The sequence below is a fragment of the Molossus molossus genome, unplaced genomic scaffold (genome assembly GCF_014108415.1).
Source record: "Molossus molossus isolate mMolMol1 unplaced genomic scaffold, mMolMol1.p scaffold_m16_p_21, whole genome shotgun sequence".
Classification (NCBI taxonomy): domain Eukaryota; kingdom Metazoa; phylum Chordata; class Mammalia; order Chiroptera; family Molossidae; genus Molossus; species Molossus molossus.
In genome coordinates this window covers 31795076-31809675 of record NW_023425357.1, presented here as the reverse complement: position 1 = coordinate 31809675, position 14600 = coordinate 31795076, and the positions used below count along the sequence as shown (strand labels likewise).

The following is a 14600-nucleotide window of genomic DNA, read 5'->3' as shown; positions in this document are numbered from 1 at the left end:
CCAGCTCCATTACCCCTCCGAGAGGCAAAACCTAGCGAACAGCGGCCTCGGCCCTGCGAGAATCGCTGGCGTGCGTAACGTTGACGTGTGACGTCATCCCGGCCTGGAGGCGCGTGCTCAGTGTGTGTGTGTGTGTGTGTGTGAGGGCCGCTGTCGGCCGGCGTTCGGTGGCCGCGCGGGTCTGGAGGTGGGGTTTTGCTCTAGGTCGGGAGGGCGTGACCGGGCCTCTTTCCGGGCCTCCCGGCGCGTCACCTCCTTCCTCTGCGGTGGGGGTGGCCGTAGACCCGTAAGGAGAGGAAGTGGAGAATGGCCCTCTGGAGGGAGGAGAGCGAGTGAAGCGCCGCCTCTCTAGACTCGGAGCAGAGGTGGGCGTGAGCGAAGGTAATTCAGGTCTGGGTTCCAAGACCGGGTCCTCCTCGATATTCCAGTGGGTGAGGCAGGGGCTGGGACTGAGGTGCCTCCGGGTCAGGGACCGGGTCTCTTTAAGGGAGCTTGGGACTCGCTTCCACCAATTGAAAGAAGATTTTGGATGCCTCTGGCCCGAAGTGAAGCGCTGGATCTACGTTAGCTTTTACTTTCGCTGTTGCTGGCAGGAGGAGTTGGCGGAAACACTTCTAAAACTTCTTGTGTTAATTGGAGAGGTAACTGTTGATGAGATCATGTGGGGTTTGTCTTAGGTGCAGAAATTTTGCACGTATTCCTTTTGTGGCTTTGGGCAGGCTTACATGACTTTCTCCTCGAGTCTGCAAAATAAGAGTGGTAATGCTGACCCTTTTAGCAGAATTATGATGCCCAAAACTCTATAGAGTGCCTAATGAAAGGATAGAAGAACACATGCCTTTTCTCTATATTCCTTTGACATGCATTGAAGTGCTGGAGTGAAGTTAAAGTGCATTATTATGACTCATATTCAGAACTTAATCAGAGGAGTGCCTTTTGTGGTAAATAAGATATACATCCTTTTTGGGGGGGGGGGGAGATAACTTACTGAGCGCTTACAGTATATTAAGCCCTGTTCTAACCTCAGGATGATAAGTGAGTAAACACACTGCTGAAAGAACAGTAAAGGTAAATGCGAGTAGATTAGTCTTTGGATATTACTGTATTTATTGTGGCACTAGCTCACCTTTATTTTCCATTTTAATCATCAGACATTGTCTTTTTATGGGATGGTGATTGTCAATTTTTCATGTTTAACAAGTTTAGATTCTTTTTGAAAACTTGTGTAGAATGCACTGAATGTTCTAAATAAAAGCAGAACTCATGAACTAAACAATCTGTTGATTAACATTGTGCTGACAAGTACAGTTGAACTCTGAACAATACAGGGGTTAGGGTGCCAACCCCTATGTATAACTTTTGACTCCCTCAAAACTTAACTACTAATGACCTACTGTTGACTGGAAGCCTTATTGATAACATAAGTAGTTAACACTTATTTTGTATATTTTATGTATTATACACTGTATTTCTACAGTAAAGCTAGAGAAAAATGTTAAGAAAATCATAAAGAGAAAATACATTTACGGTATATGTAAAAAAAATCCACGTATAAATGGATCTGCACAGTTGCAACTGTAAGGTTCAGCTGTACTATGTAATACTCATTGCTCTATCTGCTGGCATTTAGAACTTTTCCAACACATTAAGCCACGCTGCTTTCTCTTTGTCCCTTTCCCTGTCTGGTGGACAGATGTTTTCGGTTTCTTAGGCAGTGTTAGAACCCAGAATGTAGGGTGACTATTTGTAATTTGTATAGTCAATAAGGATTCTTCACTTTAAAATTCTTCTATCAAGGTGTGTTAAGTTTAAGTGGCAAGAAGAAACAATATTTTATACTGTGAGCATGGAGCCATCTGACCAGAGGAGGCAGGAATTTGTAGTTTAGAGACATGCCAGGTTGAACTATAGGTCAGTATCAGCATTGGACAGGAGGCTAAGTATACGTACCATAGTTAATAGTATAGTGATGAGTATTAGTTGGTGACTTATAAAGGTGATTTGATACAAGAGAGTGAGATATGGATAGAGAACATATTTGGCAATTCTGGTTGGTGAATAAGTGGGTGGTGGCAAAGAGGCCTGGTAGCAGGATCAGTATTGGGTTCAGGTGCAGGATCCTCTCCTGGAAGGAAGTGAGAGTTGGAGGGAGCTAAAAAAAGCTAAAAGTCACTTGTTGGAACTTGATCAAATCATCAAAGGTCATGTTTGGAGGTGAATCTTAGTCTAAATGGGTTCTGTAGGTGGTCTCTAAGCCACGGGTATAGGAGGACTTCCGGAAGGAGCTAGAGGGGTTACTATGGTAATAAGAGCTGCCATTCACTGATGATATTTGCTTTGTCTATGCTAGCATGTTTTATCCTCCTCTAAAAAAAAAAAAAAGGGAGGAGCCACACCAACTGGGCAAGTATACGTCAGTTTTTAAAATAAGAAACTGAAACTCAAAGATGTAAAGTACTTTGCCCAAGGCCACTTATTAAGCTATAAGTGCAGAGCTGGAATTTGAGCCCAGGCCTGTTGGATATCAAAGTCTTTACTCTCTTTATTTCAAATTGTCTCATTATATATTTGAATGTGCTGACATTAGCCTTTCCATTTTATGTGGTTTGTCATGAGTGTGATCTGATTTGCTGTAGATGAAATTTTACTCACTAATAAATTTGATTCATTTAATTATGTTTTCTTTTTCTAGATTTTAATTTAATTTGAAAATGAGTAAGTGCAGAAAGCCACCACTGGGTTCAACTCTTGAGACATTCAGCCCAGATGTTGTTGCTGACATTTCTGAACTCTTTGCCAAGAGCTTTTCTTATGGCAAGCCACTTAATAATGAGTGGCAGGTACCAGATCCCAGTGAGATTTTCACCTGTGACCACACGGAATTTAATGTCTTTCTTAATTTGAAGAACTCCCTAAATGAAGTAAAAAACCTACTGAGTGATAAGAAACTGGATGAGTGGCATGAGCACACTGCTTTCACTAATAAAGCTGGAAAAATAATTTCTCATGTGAGAAAATCTATGAACGCCGAACTTTGTACTCAAGCATGGTGTAAGTTTCATGAAATTTTGTGCAGCTTTCCAGTTATTCCGCAGGAAGCTTTTCAGAATGGAAAACTGAATTCTCTACACCTTTGTGAAGCTCCTGGAGCTTTTATAGCTAGTCTCAATCACTACTTAAAATCTCATCGATTCCCTTGTGATTGGAGTTGGGTAGCTAATACTCTGAATCCATACCATGAAGCAAATGACAATCTTATGATGATTATGGATGACCGACTTATTGCAAATACCTTGCATTGGTGGTACTTTGGTCCAGATAACACCGGTGATATCATGACCTTGAAATATCTGACTGGACTTCAGAATTTCATAAGCAACATGGCCACTGTTCACTTGATCACTGCAGATGGGAGTTTTGATTGCCAAGGAAACCCAGGTGAACAAGAAGCTCTAGTCTCTTCTTTGCATTACTGTGAAGTAGTCACTGCTTTGATGACTCTTGGAAATGGTGGCTCTTTTGTTCTAAAGATGTTTACTTTGTTTGAACATTGTTCCATAAACCTGATGTACCTGCTAAACTGTTCCTTTGAGCAAGTTCATGTTTTCAAACCTGCTACAAGCAAGGCAGGAAATTCAGAAGTCTATGTGGTATGTCTCCAATATAAGGGGAAAGAGGCAGTCCAGCCTCTGCTATCGAAGATGGTGTTGAATTTTGGGACTGAAATAACCAGGAAAGCTCTCTTTCCCCATCATGCGATTCCTGAATCTTTTCTTAAAAGACATGAAGAATGTTGTGTGTTCTTTCATAAATACCAGCTAGAGACTATTTCTGAGAATATCCGTCTGTTTGAGTGCATGGGAAAATGGGAACAAGCAAGGCTGAATAATTTAAGGGACTGTGCTGTTCAATATTTCATGCAAAAGTTTCAATTGAAACCTCTTTCCAGAAATAATTGGCTAGTTAAAAAATCTAATACAGGTTGTAGTACAAATACAAAATGGTTTGGGCAGAGGAATAGATATTTTAAAACCTATAATGAAAGGAAAATGCTAGAAACCCTTTCATGGAAAGATAAGGTGGCCAGAGGTTACTTTAATAGTTGGGCCGAAGAACATGCTGCATATCATCCTGGGCAAAGTTCTCTTTTAGAAGGGACATCTTCCAATCTTGAGTGTCACTTATGGCATATTTTAGAGGGAAAGAAACTGCCAAAAGTTAAGTGTTCTCCTTTTTGTGATGGTGAAATTTTAAAGGCTCTTAATGAAGCAATTGAAAAGTCATTAGGAGGAGCCTTGAATTTGGATTCCAAGTTTAGGCCAAAACAGCAGTATTATTGTTCTTGCCATGTTTTTTCTGAAGAACTGATATTTTCTGAGTTGTTTAGCCTTACCAAGTGCCTTCAGGATGAGCAGGTTGTACAAACTAGCAACCAAATAAAGTGCCTGCTTGTGGGTTTTCCAACTCTCCCTGATATCAAAACCATTGATATACCATTGGAAGTTCAGCTCCTTGAATCAGCTGAACTCATGACTTTTACCTGTTCATTGCTTCATGATGGAGACCCAGCTTACCAGCAGTTATTTTTGGACTGCCTTCTACATTCATTACAGCAGCTTAATACAGGCGATGTTATGATTTTGCCTGTGCTTTCTTGTTTTACAAGGTTTATGGCTGGTGTGATCTTTGTACTGCATAGCTGTTTTAGATTCATCACATTTTCTTGTCCCACATCCTCTGAGCCCCTGAAGACCTGTGCAGTCCTGCTATGTGTTGGTTACCAAGACCTTCCAAATCCAGTTTTCCAGTATCTGCAAAATGTGAATGAATTGTTGAGTGCTTTGCTTAACTCTGATGCATCCCAGCAAGTTTTACAGTTTGTGCCAATGGAAGTACTCCTTAAAGGGGAACTACTTGATTTTGTGTGGGATTTGAATGCTGCCATTGCTAAAAGGCATTTGCATTTGATTATTCAAGGAGAGAGAATAAAGCAGCAGCAGCCTTCAGTTATGAAATTGAACTTTTCTTTCTGAGATTTAATTTTATGGCTTCTTACAGTTTTCATTGTAGTTGTATCCCTTTGCTATTAATTTAAAACCTTTCATTTTAGGGAAAGGCCAACTTTTGCATCATTTAAAGGCTTATTATTTCTGGAAAACCATCAGCTGGCAACCATCTCTAGGATATATACATCCACAGACATAGAGTTTTCCTTGGTGGAATCTATGAGTGTTGATATTCAACCTCAAACATGAGATGTATGTATGTGCTTGGGGTGGACACACCCATGCTAGTTTAACTGGTCTTATTTAATCTGCTTAAGGTTTGTACCTGTGTGCCTTCATTCAGACTTTTTTTCAATTAATTTTCTCTAAATGGCTAATGCTGTTAAAGAATGGTAGAGGATTTTGTTGTTGTTGTTAATCCTCACCTGAGGATATTTTTCCATTGATTTTCAGATAGAGGGGAAGGGAGGAAGGGAGAGAGAGAGAGAAACGTCCATGTGAGAGAGATACATCAATTGGTCGCCTCCCGCATGACCCCAACCAGGGCTGGGGATCGAATCTGCAACCCAGGTATGTGCCTTTGACCAAAGAATCAAACCTGCGACCCTTTGGTCTGAGGGCTGATGCTCTAAACATTGAGAAAAACCTGCCAGGGCTGATACAGGTTTTTGATGAAAGGAGGTAAGTCACTCCTGAGCCACACTGATTTCCTTTAACACTGACCATGTCAGTTATGCATTTGGGGAACTCATCTTGCCAGATTTCTGGAAATGTGCCATACATTGCCATTGACCCAGTTTACTTTTATGGTTCAAATGAGGCTACTGTGTTGTTTTGTGAATATTATACTAACCACAACATTCAACTAGAGAGGATATCAGGACAGCTTCATACCAAAGATCATGTTTAAAACAATAAAAAATTATTGTCTAAAAATTCCTGCATCATGAAAAGCCTCATTTAGCAATGATGTAGTGATTTTTAACTTCCAGAAAATAGTCTGTGAGCTAAAAGATATTTTAAAATAGAAAAATAATGTTTATGGTCTCATATTGGGAACACATGAATGTGATAAATATAGTGAATATTGAAGAAAATTTTTAATACTTTCATAATAATGGTTCAGCATTTAACATTTTGTAGTCTTTACAGTTTCTTTTTTCAGTATGAAAGTAGCACTTTATCAAAAGTTTTAACCATGAGGTGATTATTTTATTAGTTGTGCTTGATTTCTTATATATATTTAACAGTGTAACTGAGCTTTTCTGGCAAACTAGTAAGCAAATCTTCATTACTTTGAAATTCCACAAAATGGAGAATATTTATACTCTTACATGTGTATTTTAAACATTTTGTTAGTTATATGAAAAATGGATGTATTCTCTGATGTATTTGGTTGATAAATATTAATCTGAATTTTTTTCATGTTCTTTGCTATTTTGAGTTCCATTATAGATTCATGAATAAAGTCATTAGCAGAGAGATATTTGTGTTCGTCTTTCTTAAAGAGAATCATGGGGGAAGTTAAAAATATAACTTGGAAACAGATTTTTTTTAAAGGAAGGTTTGAATGAGAGTTAATGTTCCTTCATTTCCTCTGATTTGTATTCATTAAAATTTAGTTCTTAATATTGTAATATTTATGGAAGCTCTACTTTAGGAAAGAAATTGAATACTTAAGGGAGGGAGGGTTGGAGGTAGATTTCGTTCTTGTCAGGGAGGATGTGGATGCCTGAAGGTAGATTTCTGGAATAAATGTGATTTTCTACTGGTGATTTTATGGAAGCATTTCCAGTTGTATAACCAAAGAAAATTGGTTAATGAGAGAGAGTTAAAACCACTCTTTGAAAACCATTTTGTACTTAGTAGTCTTTATGCCTTGGTTGGTCCAATGTAATGACACAGTTTATTCTTATTTTAACCATTTAATTAGAATGAAGTTCAAAGAATAGGTCCAGGTTCTGGTATTAAAACTTTCTTTTAAGCCTCTCAAACAAATATTGAATATTTAGGTTTTTAACACTAAACTGTATTGGAATATATAATATATTGGTGTATATTAGAATGTATTTTGGTTTTTAACGTGGCTTTTGGAATCTGCTACTGTTGATCTGATTTATTAGATTCAGATTTGCTTTAAAGGTGAGATACGACTTGAGGAAGATTCAAATTGAACTGCATGTAGATGACAGCTACCAGTGACTTATTGGAATTTCTTTCTGAGAAAAGGGGGGGGAAATGCTTTCAAAAAATGAATGGAAAAGTAGAGGCGGACAAGTATGAGATATGGTTTGTATAGTTTATCAAGGTAGTTATTGCTCTTTAAAAAATTTTTTTGCACATCTTGAGATTTTTTATTGTGATGCTTTTTGAAAAGAATGTACACCAGCCAGAAAATTTAAACTTCATAAATGTGTTTTTTAAAAAGCTTAGATGAAAAAGAGGTCTTATAAATTTAATTTCTTCAATTTTAATTTTTGTCCCTCCTAGAAAAAAGTTAGTTTTATCTTTCAGTGGGGACTTTTATGTATTATCCTAATGTTATTTAAATATTTGAATGTGTTAAAAATATCTTTACTGAAATAAATTTAAAATCCAAACGTGTGAACTTTACTGCATCTTTAAAATAGTTATTTTGTTTAAAAAGGTTTGTGTTAATTTTTTTTTCTACTTTAAAGATCTTGGAAAGAATAAAAAAAGCAAGATAAAAATATTAGGAGAGCTGAAAAAACATGTTTCTTGATGTATTCTTGTCTTTGATGAGAAAACCAGGTTTCTAAAATATTTAAACCTTATTCTTCATTTCCAGATGAGATCATTAATTGAATAGTTTTGAAATTAGTCCTGTGGTGGGCGTATATTAAATCAGTTAATCCCTCATATTTTTAGAAATGAAAATGTTGATTATAAACCTAGCCAAAATCTTATTTTCCATGGTTAAATACTTTTCATTGATTTTTTTTTTTAAAAGGACAACACTGGCTTTTAGTATATTTTTAGTTTTTGGTTTTTTTTTTTATCCTCCCCTGAGGACATTATTTTCCGTTTTTTTTGTTCAGATAGAGTGGGAGGGAGAGAGAAGAAGAGAGAGAGAGAGACTGAAAAATCGATGTGACAACCAGGGCCGGGGACAAACTGCAACGAGATATGTGCCCTTAGCGGGAACCGAACCCAGGCCTCTCCAGACCGCAGGCCGACGCTCTAACCGCTGAGCCAAACCAGCCAGGGCTATTTTTAGTTTTTAAGATGAAAGTAAGAAAGTACATTATTAGTTCATTTCAATGTTTTAAATAGTTTTAAACAATAAAGGATCATTTTAAAATAAAAACAATACATGATTATAAAGATTTTAAAGCATAAGAGGGTGTCTGTCATTTTTATGTTCTAAAAATGTTATCAATTACACTGGTATAATTAGGCCTTATTTAAATTACCTTTGTAATCTGTTTAATACAGTTGGAACAAAATTTAAACTTCTTGTAAATGTTCTCTATTAAATTGATAAAAAATTATTATACATAGATGGTTCAAATATGCAAGGCCTGGCTGAAAATTTGTTGACTATATAGTTACTATTGAATAAAGAGACTAACCGAGCAGGTGTGGCTCAGTGGTTGACCCATACATCAAGAAGTCACCAGTTGATTCCCAACAGGGTTGCAGGCTCGATCCCCAGAGAGGGTAGGAGGATGTGATGTTTCTTAACTATGTTTCTATCTCTCTCCCTCTCCCTTTCTCTCTAAAATCAATAAAAACTTTTTTTTTTTTTTGCATTTATCTTTAGATAGAGCAGGAGGGGAGAGAGAGAGAGAGAGACATCAATGTGAGAGAAACACATTGAGTGGTTGCCACCCACATGACCCCAACTGAGGCCAGGGACAAACTGCAACTGAGGTATGTGCCCTTAGTAGGAACCGAACCCAGGACTCTCTGGTCCGTGGGCTGACGCTCTAACCGCTGAGCCAAACCAGCCAGGGCAAAATTTTTTTTTTTAAAGAGACTCAATAATAGGCCTCCAACCCTTTTTTTTTTTTTTTTTTAAATTAACTATTAAAACTGATTCAAGCTGATTTTAGGAGTAGAGCCAACTATAAAACAAACATTTCAATATTTCCTGATGAATTTCTGTTCGGAGGTAAACACTTTTTTAGGGTTGGCTTAATGGCCAAGTAGCATAAACTAAAATCTTGATATTATATATAGTAACTCATAATATATGGGTATGTTTTAGGGCATGTATTAAAAATAATCCTTACTAAGTGTATAATGAGTTGTTGCATTATTTTATTTTATTTTTTCTTTATCAATTTTTTAGTTTTTTGTTTTTTTTTATCCTCCCCTGAGGACATTTTTTCATTTATATTCAGACAGAGCTGGAGGGAGAGAGGGAGGAAGAGGGAGAGAAACATCGATGTGAGAGAGACACATCAAGTGGTTGCCACCCACACAACCCCAACTGGGCCCAGGGACAAACTGCAAACAAGGTACATGCCCTTAGCAGGAACCGAACCTGGGACTCTCTGGTTCACAGGCTGACGCTCTTAACTGCTGAAACATACCGGCCAGGGCTGCATTATTTTTTAATGCATCCTTTTCTTAGTTTATATAAATAGCAATTTTTGACTAAGGAATTCTTCTCTCCATTCTGTTGTTTGTTTTTTCTTAGTTTTAGCCTATACAGAAAATGACGGTAACTTATCTTTTGGTAAGTACACGTTTATACTGGAATGTTTGAGTAAGAAATGAAGCTGCTTTATGACCAGAGATAAGTGGAGATGCCAGCTGGTCTTTATTACTGAAAATATTTAGAAATTATTTGTCACTGAGTATTTAATTTGAAAGTCTGATCTGCTTGTGTTCACATGTAAGTTGCATACTCACTTACAAATTGTACCCATGATAAGGTTTCCCTAATTTTCTTGAGATCTTGATCTTTAAGTCTTTCCAAAGTGTCTTAATAGATCAACTAGGTGTGATCATTATGTGTTCATTTATACCAGGTGCAGCAGCATCAGTTTAGCCTGTTATTGAGCATTTAATATTTAATATTGCTGCCACATTCTTGATTCAGTAATCTAATTAGGGAAAACATTTGTAGAGCTTCTTATTTTTCTCTAAACTGTGTACATTATACTGAAACGATACTTGTATTAAAAAGATTCTGCAGATCTTTGTGGAAAACTTATTTATGCTACAGGTATATCTGCATCTCTTTGCTATGTAAGATTGTGCTTCAATACCAAATCATTTTACTGGACAAGATGTGCTTTTACTGTCTAGACTTTTGAGAGTTTCGATTTTGTTTCCAGAGAATTCCAGGATTGACAAGTTAGTCGGCGTATTAAACTAGCTGAGAAAATTCAAAACAAGCACAAACACATCCTAATGAATTTTTTTATTAGCGTAAACATCATTCCTGCAACTGTTCAATAATTCCATTAATATTAACCTCTTTCTGGAGCTATTGTGCTTACTGCTTAAATCATTCAATTTGAGCATTACTTTAAATTAAGCAATCTTACATTCTTCTTTTTTTTTCTCTATTCTTAGATTTTCTTGCCAGAATTATAAACTTAAGAGCAAGGCACCATGAAAAGGATACTTATTTGTATCTCCTATTGTCAATATAGGGGTGTAAAGACTACTGTTTGATTTTTTTTTTTATTATAGAAAACTTTCAAATATACTCTAAATTAAAATGTACCCTCACCCAGGTTCCATAACTGTCAACATTTTGCTGAACTTGTTTTATCTGCCTATACAGTTTTTTTGTTGTTGTTAATCCTCACCTGAGGATATTTTTTTCTACTGATTTTTAGAGAGGGGGAAAGGTGGGGAGAGAGAGAGAAACATTGATGTGAGAGAGACACTCAATTGGGTACCTCCCCCACGCTCCTGGATCAGGGCCAGGGATGGAACCTGCAACCAAAGTATGTGTCTGCCACCCTTCATGTGTGGGTGGACACCCTGACCACTGAGTTACGTTGGCCAGGGTAATCTACCTATACTTTTTTTCTTGGAGTATTTTAAAGCAAATTCATGAAATATTTCTAACAATAAGGACTTTGTTACACTTAATAAAATTAATATCACCAAATACTTGGTCCATGTTCAAAATTTCCAGGTGGTCTCAAAAATGCCTTTTTGCAGTTGATTCAAATAAGGATCCAAATCAGCTTAACACATTCCATTTACTTAGTAAGTCTCTGAAGTCAGTCTTTTAAGAGCCCTTCTCTCTACCACCTAGTCCCAACATTTTCTTTTCTATGCCATCCCCCCCTTTTATTTTTATTTTAACCACAGTTTACATTTAATATTACTTTGTATTATTTTCACGTGTACAGCATGGTGGTTAGACAGTCATATACTTTACAAAGTGATTGCCCTAATATTTTCAGTCCATGCAGTTTTAACTGTCCTGTAGCTTTCCACATTCTGGATTTGGCTGATTATTTTATCTTTTTTTTTTTTTTTTTTATCCTCACCTGAGGACATTATCTTCAGATAGAGTGGGAGGGAGAGAGGGAGGAAGAGAGAGAGAAACATCGATGTGAGAGAGACACATCGACTGGTTGCCACCCACACGACCCCAACCGGGGCCGGGGACAAACTGCAACCAAGGTACATGCCCTTAATGGGGACCAAACCTGGGACTCTCTGGTTTGCAGGCAGACGCTCTAACTGCTGAGCCAAACTTGCCAGGATTGATTATTTTATCTTTTAACTTGTATCTGTGTGCCACATATTTTCTATAAATTGGTAGTTAGATCTAGAGGATTTCTTTTGGCAAGAATACAAGTAGTGGCGTGTACTTTTTTTTTTTTTTTTTTATTGTATCATGGAGCACAAAATGGCTAATTGTCCCCACTCAGTGACATTAGGGTTAATCAGAGGATCAGTGTAACTTTATTGATGCACTACTAAGTTTTCTTTTGATCTTTCATTGAATAGTTCATTCAATAGTATTGAATATAGATATTTGGTTCTATTAGGGATTTCAAATTAGTGATTTTCTAACCATATTTCTTTTGTGTTAATTGGAATTTATTATATGTACTCGAAGTTATCAGCTATTTTTTTTTCTAATGGTTTATTCAGGAGAAGCTGGAGAAATACTTAATTTTTAAAAACACTTGATCAGTTTTCAGAAAAAATCAGTTGGCATCTTAGCAACCTCCAAAGGTAACCAATGAAATTTTTGGGGGGGTTGTAGTTGTTTTTTAACTATCTTTAGGAACTCATGGATAGTTATATATTTGAAGTATTTTAATCAATTACAACTATTGTTCTTACTTGATACTCAAATTATCCTAGTTTGGCTTGGGTAAGTGGAGGAGGGGCTCCTATATCATTTTTTTACATAACTCATGTAATAGTCTTTGATAGCTTCCATAGGTTTCTGGCATAGTTTCCTCTTGTATATATTCTGCCCAGACCTTATTGGGAATGTCTGTCATAGTACAGGTCTCAAAACTTTTGGTCTCAAGACCCTTTTACCCTCTGAAAAATTATTGAGGAATCCAAAAAGCTTTTGTTTATGGGAGTTATATGTGTTTAATTTCAGTATCAAATTAAAACAAAAATTTTAAGTGTTACTAACTTTAAAATAACAGTGATAAAACCATTATGTGTTAATAATTATATATTTAATCCTCACTGAGGATATGCTTACTGATTTTTTTTTTTTAGAGAAAGGAAGTGGGGGGAGAGAGAGAGAAACATAGATGTGAGAGAAATATTGATCGGTTGGTTGTCTCCTGTACGAGCTCTGACACTGGGTTTGAACCCACAACCTACGTATGTGCCCTGATTGGGAATCCAATGGCAACCTTTTTGGTGTATGGGATGATGCTCCAACCAACTGAGCCACCCAGCCATGGCATTTTTTACATTTTACAAATCTTATTTATAAGAGAAAGCCAGATTCTCAAATTTGTTTTTACATTTAATCTGTTACAATACATTGTTTTGGTTGAAGTACTTTTAACAAAATCTAACCTCACATAGATATGTAGTTGGAAAAGGGAGGACTATTTTAATAACCTTTTCAGGTAATAATGGGTATTCTTTGATGTTACTCTAAAACTTGACAGATGATAGTTTCTTAAAAGTTGGTTTCAATGAAGAATCTTAATCTATACTCTGTACTCTTATGCTAAAATCCATTTTCTGTCTTGCATTTTGAGTGGACCACTTATGCACATGTAGTTTTGCAACACTATAAATTTGTTATTTGGAAAATACCAGTTCATATAGTTATACAGATCTTGCAAATGTTGACATGTTTAATTATATGGTATTAAATCACTTTTTTTGGACTTTCTCTGATTTATTTCATTAAGCATAATGCCCTTGAGGTCCATCCATGGCAAGATTTCATTTTTTTTGGCTGAATAATGTCCTATAGTATGCATGAGTTGGCAAAAGTAGGTTTACAGTTGTAAATATGGGAGTTTATCCTTATATTATTATTATATTATTTTTATTATTATTAACCTACTTTTTCCCACCCCTGTATATATATAATTTTATATATACAATTTTCTTTTTTATACTTTATTAATTTTATTACGGATGTCCCTCCTTTTTCCACCTTTGACACCCTCCTCCCGGCTCCTGTCACCCCCACCCACCTTCACTGTACTATTGTCTGTGTCCATTGATTATTCATATTAGTTCTTTGGTTTATCTTTTCCTGCTCCCCCAGCCCCAGTTTGTCAGTCCGTTCCCTACTTCCATGTCTTGATCTGTTTTGTTCATCAGCTTATTTTTGTTCATTATATTTGACAAATAAGTGAGATCATGTGATATTTGTCTTTCTCTAATAGGCTTACTTCACTTAGCATGATACTTTCTAGGTCCCTCCATGTTGTTTCAAAGGGTAAGAGATCTTTCTTCCTTATAGCTGCATAGTATTCCACTGTGTAAATGTACCACATCTTTTTTATCTACTCATCTACTGATGGACATTTGGGCTGTTTCCAGATCTTAACTATTGTAAATACTTCTGCTATGAACATAGGGGTGCATGTGTTCTTTCTGATTGGTGTTTTAGGCTTCTTAGGATATATTCCTAGAAGTGGGATCACTGGGTCAAATGGCAGTTCCATTTTTAATTTTTTGAAGAAACACCGTTTTGTTTTCCATAGTGGCTGCACCAGTCTGCATTTCCACCAGCAGTGTGATAGAGTACCCTTCTCCACATCCTCGCCATCACTTGTTGTTTGATGATTTATTGATGGCAGCCATCCTGGAAGGTGTGAGGTGATACCTCAGAGTCATTTTAATTTGCATCTTTCTGATGATGAGTGATGTTGAGCATTTTTTCATATGTCTCTTGGCCATTTGTATGTCTTGTTTGGAGAAGTGTCTATTCAGGTTCTCTGTCCATTTTTTAATTGGATTGTTTGTCTTCCTTTTGTTGAGTTGTATGAATACATTATATATTTTGGAAATTAACCCCTTATCGGATGTATAATTGGCAAATATGTTCTCCCATACAGTGGGTTCCCTTTTCAAAGAAACCAGCATCAAAAAGAAATCACATTTTTATTTATTTAATTTTTAAAAAAGATGTTTCTATTGATATTTTAG

At 36.5% G+C, this 14600-nt stretch overlaps 1 protein-coding gene across 2 annotated transcripts; it reads left to right on the top strand.

The window, feature by feature from the left end:
* The first annotated feature begins 144 nt into the window (after positions 1 to 144).
* Positions 145 to 5495, top strand: CMTR2 (cap methyltransferase 2). 2 transcript variants are annotated; one of them, XM_036276047.1, is made up of 3 exons: positions 145 to 381; positions 488 to 641; positions 2693 to 5495. In XM_036276047.1, the coding sequence occupies exon 3, from the start codon at positions 2712 to 2714 to the stop codon at positions 5031 to 5033; it is 2322 nt and encodes a 773-aa protein (XP_036131940.1). In that variant the 5' UTR covers positions 145 to 381; positions 488 to 641; positions 2693 to 2711; the 3' UTR covers positions 5034 to 5495. The 2 variants fall into 2 exon arrangements, with proteins under 2 accessions (XP_036131940.1, XP_036131941.1); XM_036276048.1 differs by lacking the exon at positions 488 to 641.
* Positions 5496 to 14600: the final 9105 nt, after the last annotated feature.

Bases quoted from the DNA above. Each gene is read 5' to 3' on its own strand.
- CMTR2 (XM_036276048.1), top strand. From the start codon at position 2,712: ATGAGTAAGTGCAGAAAGCCACCACTGGGTTCAACTCTTGAGACATTC.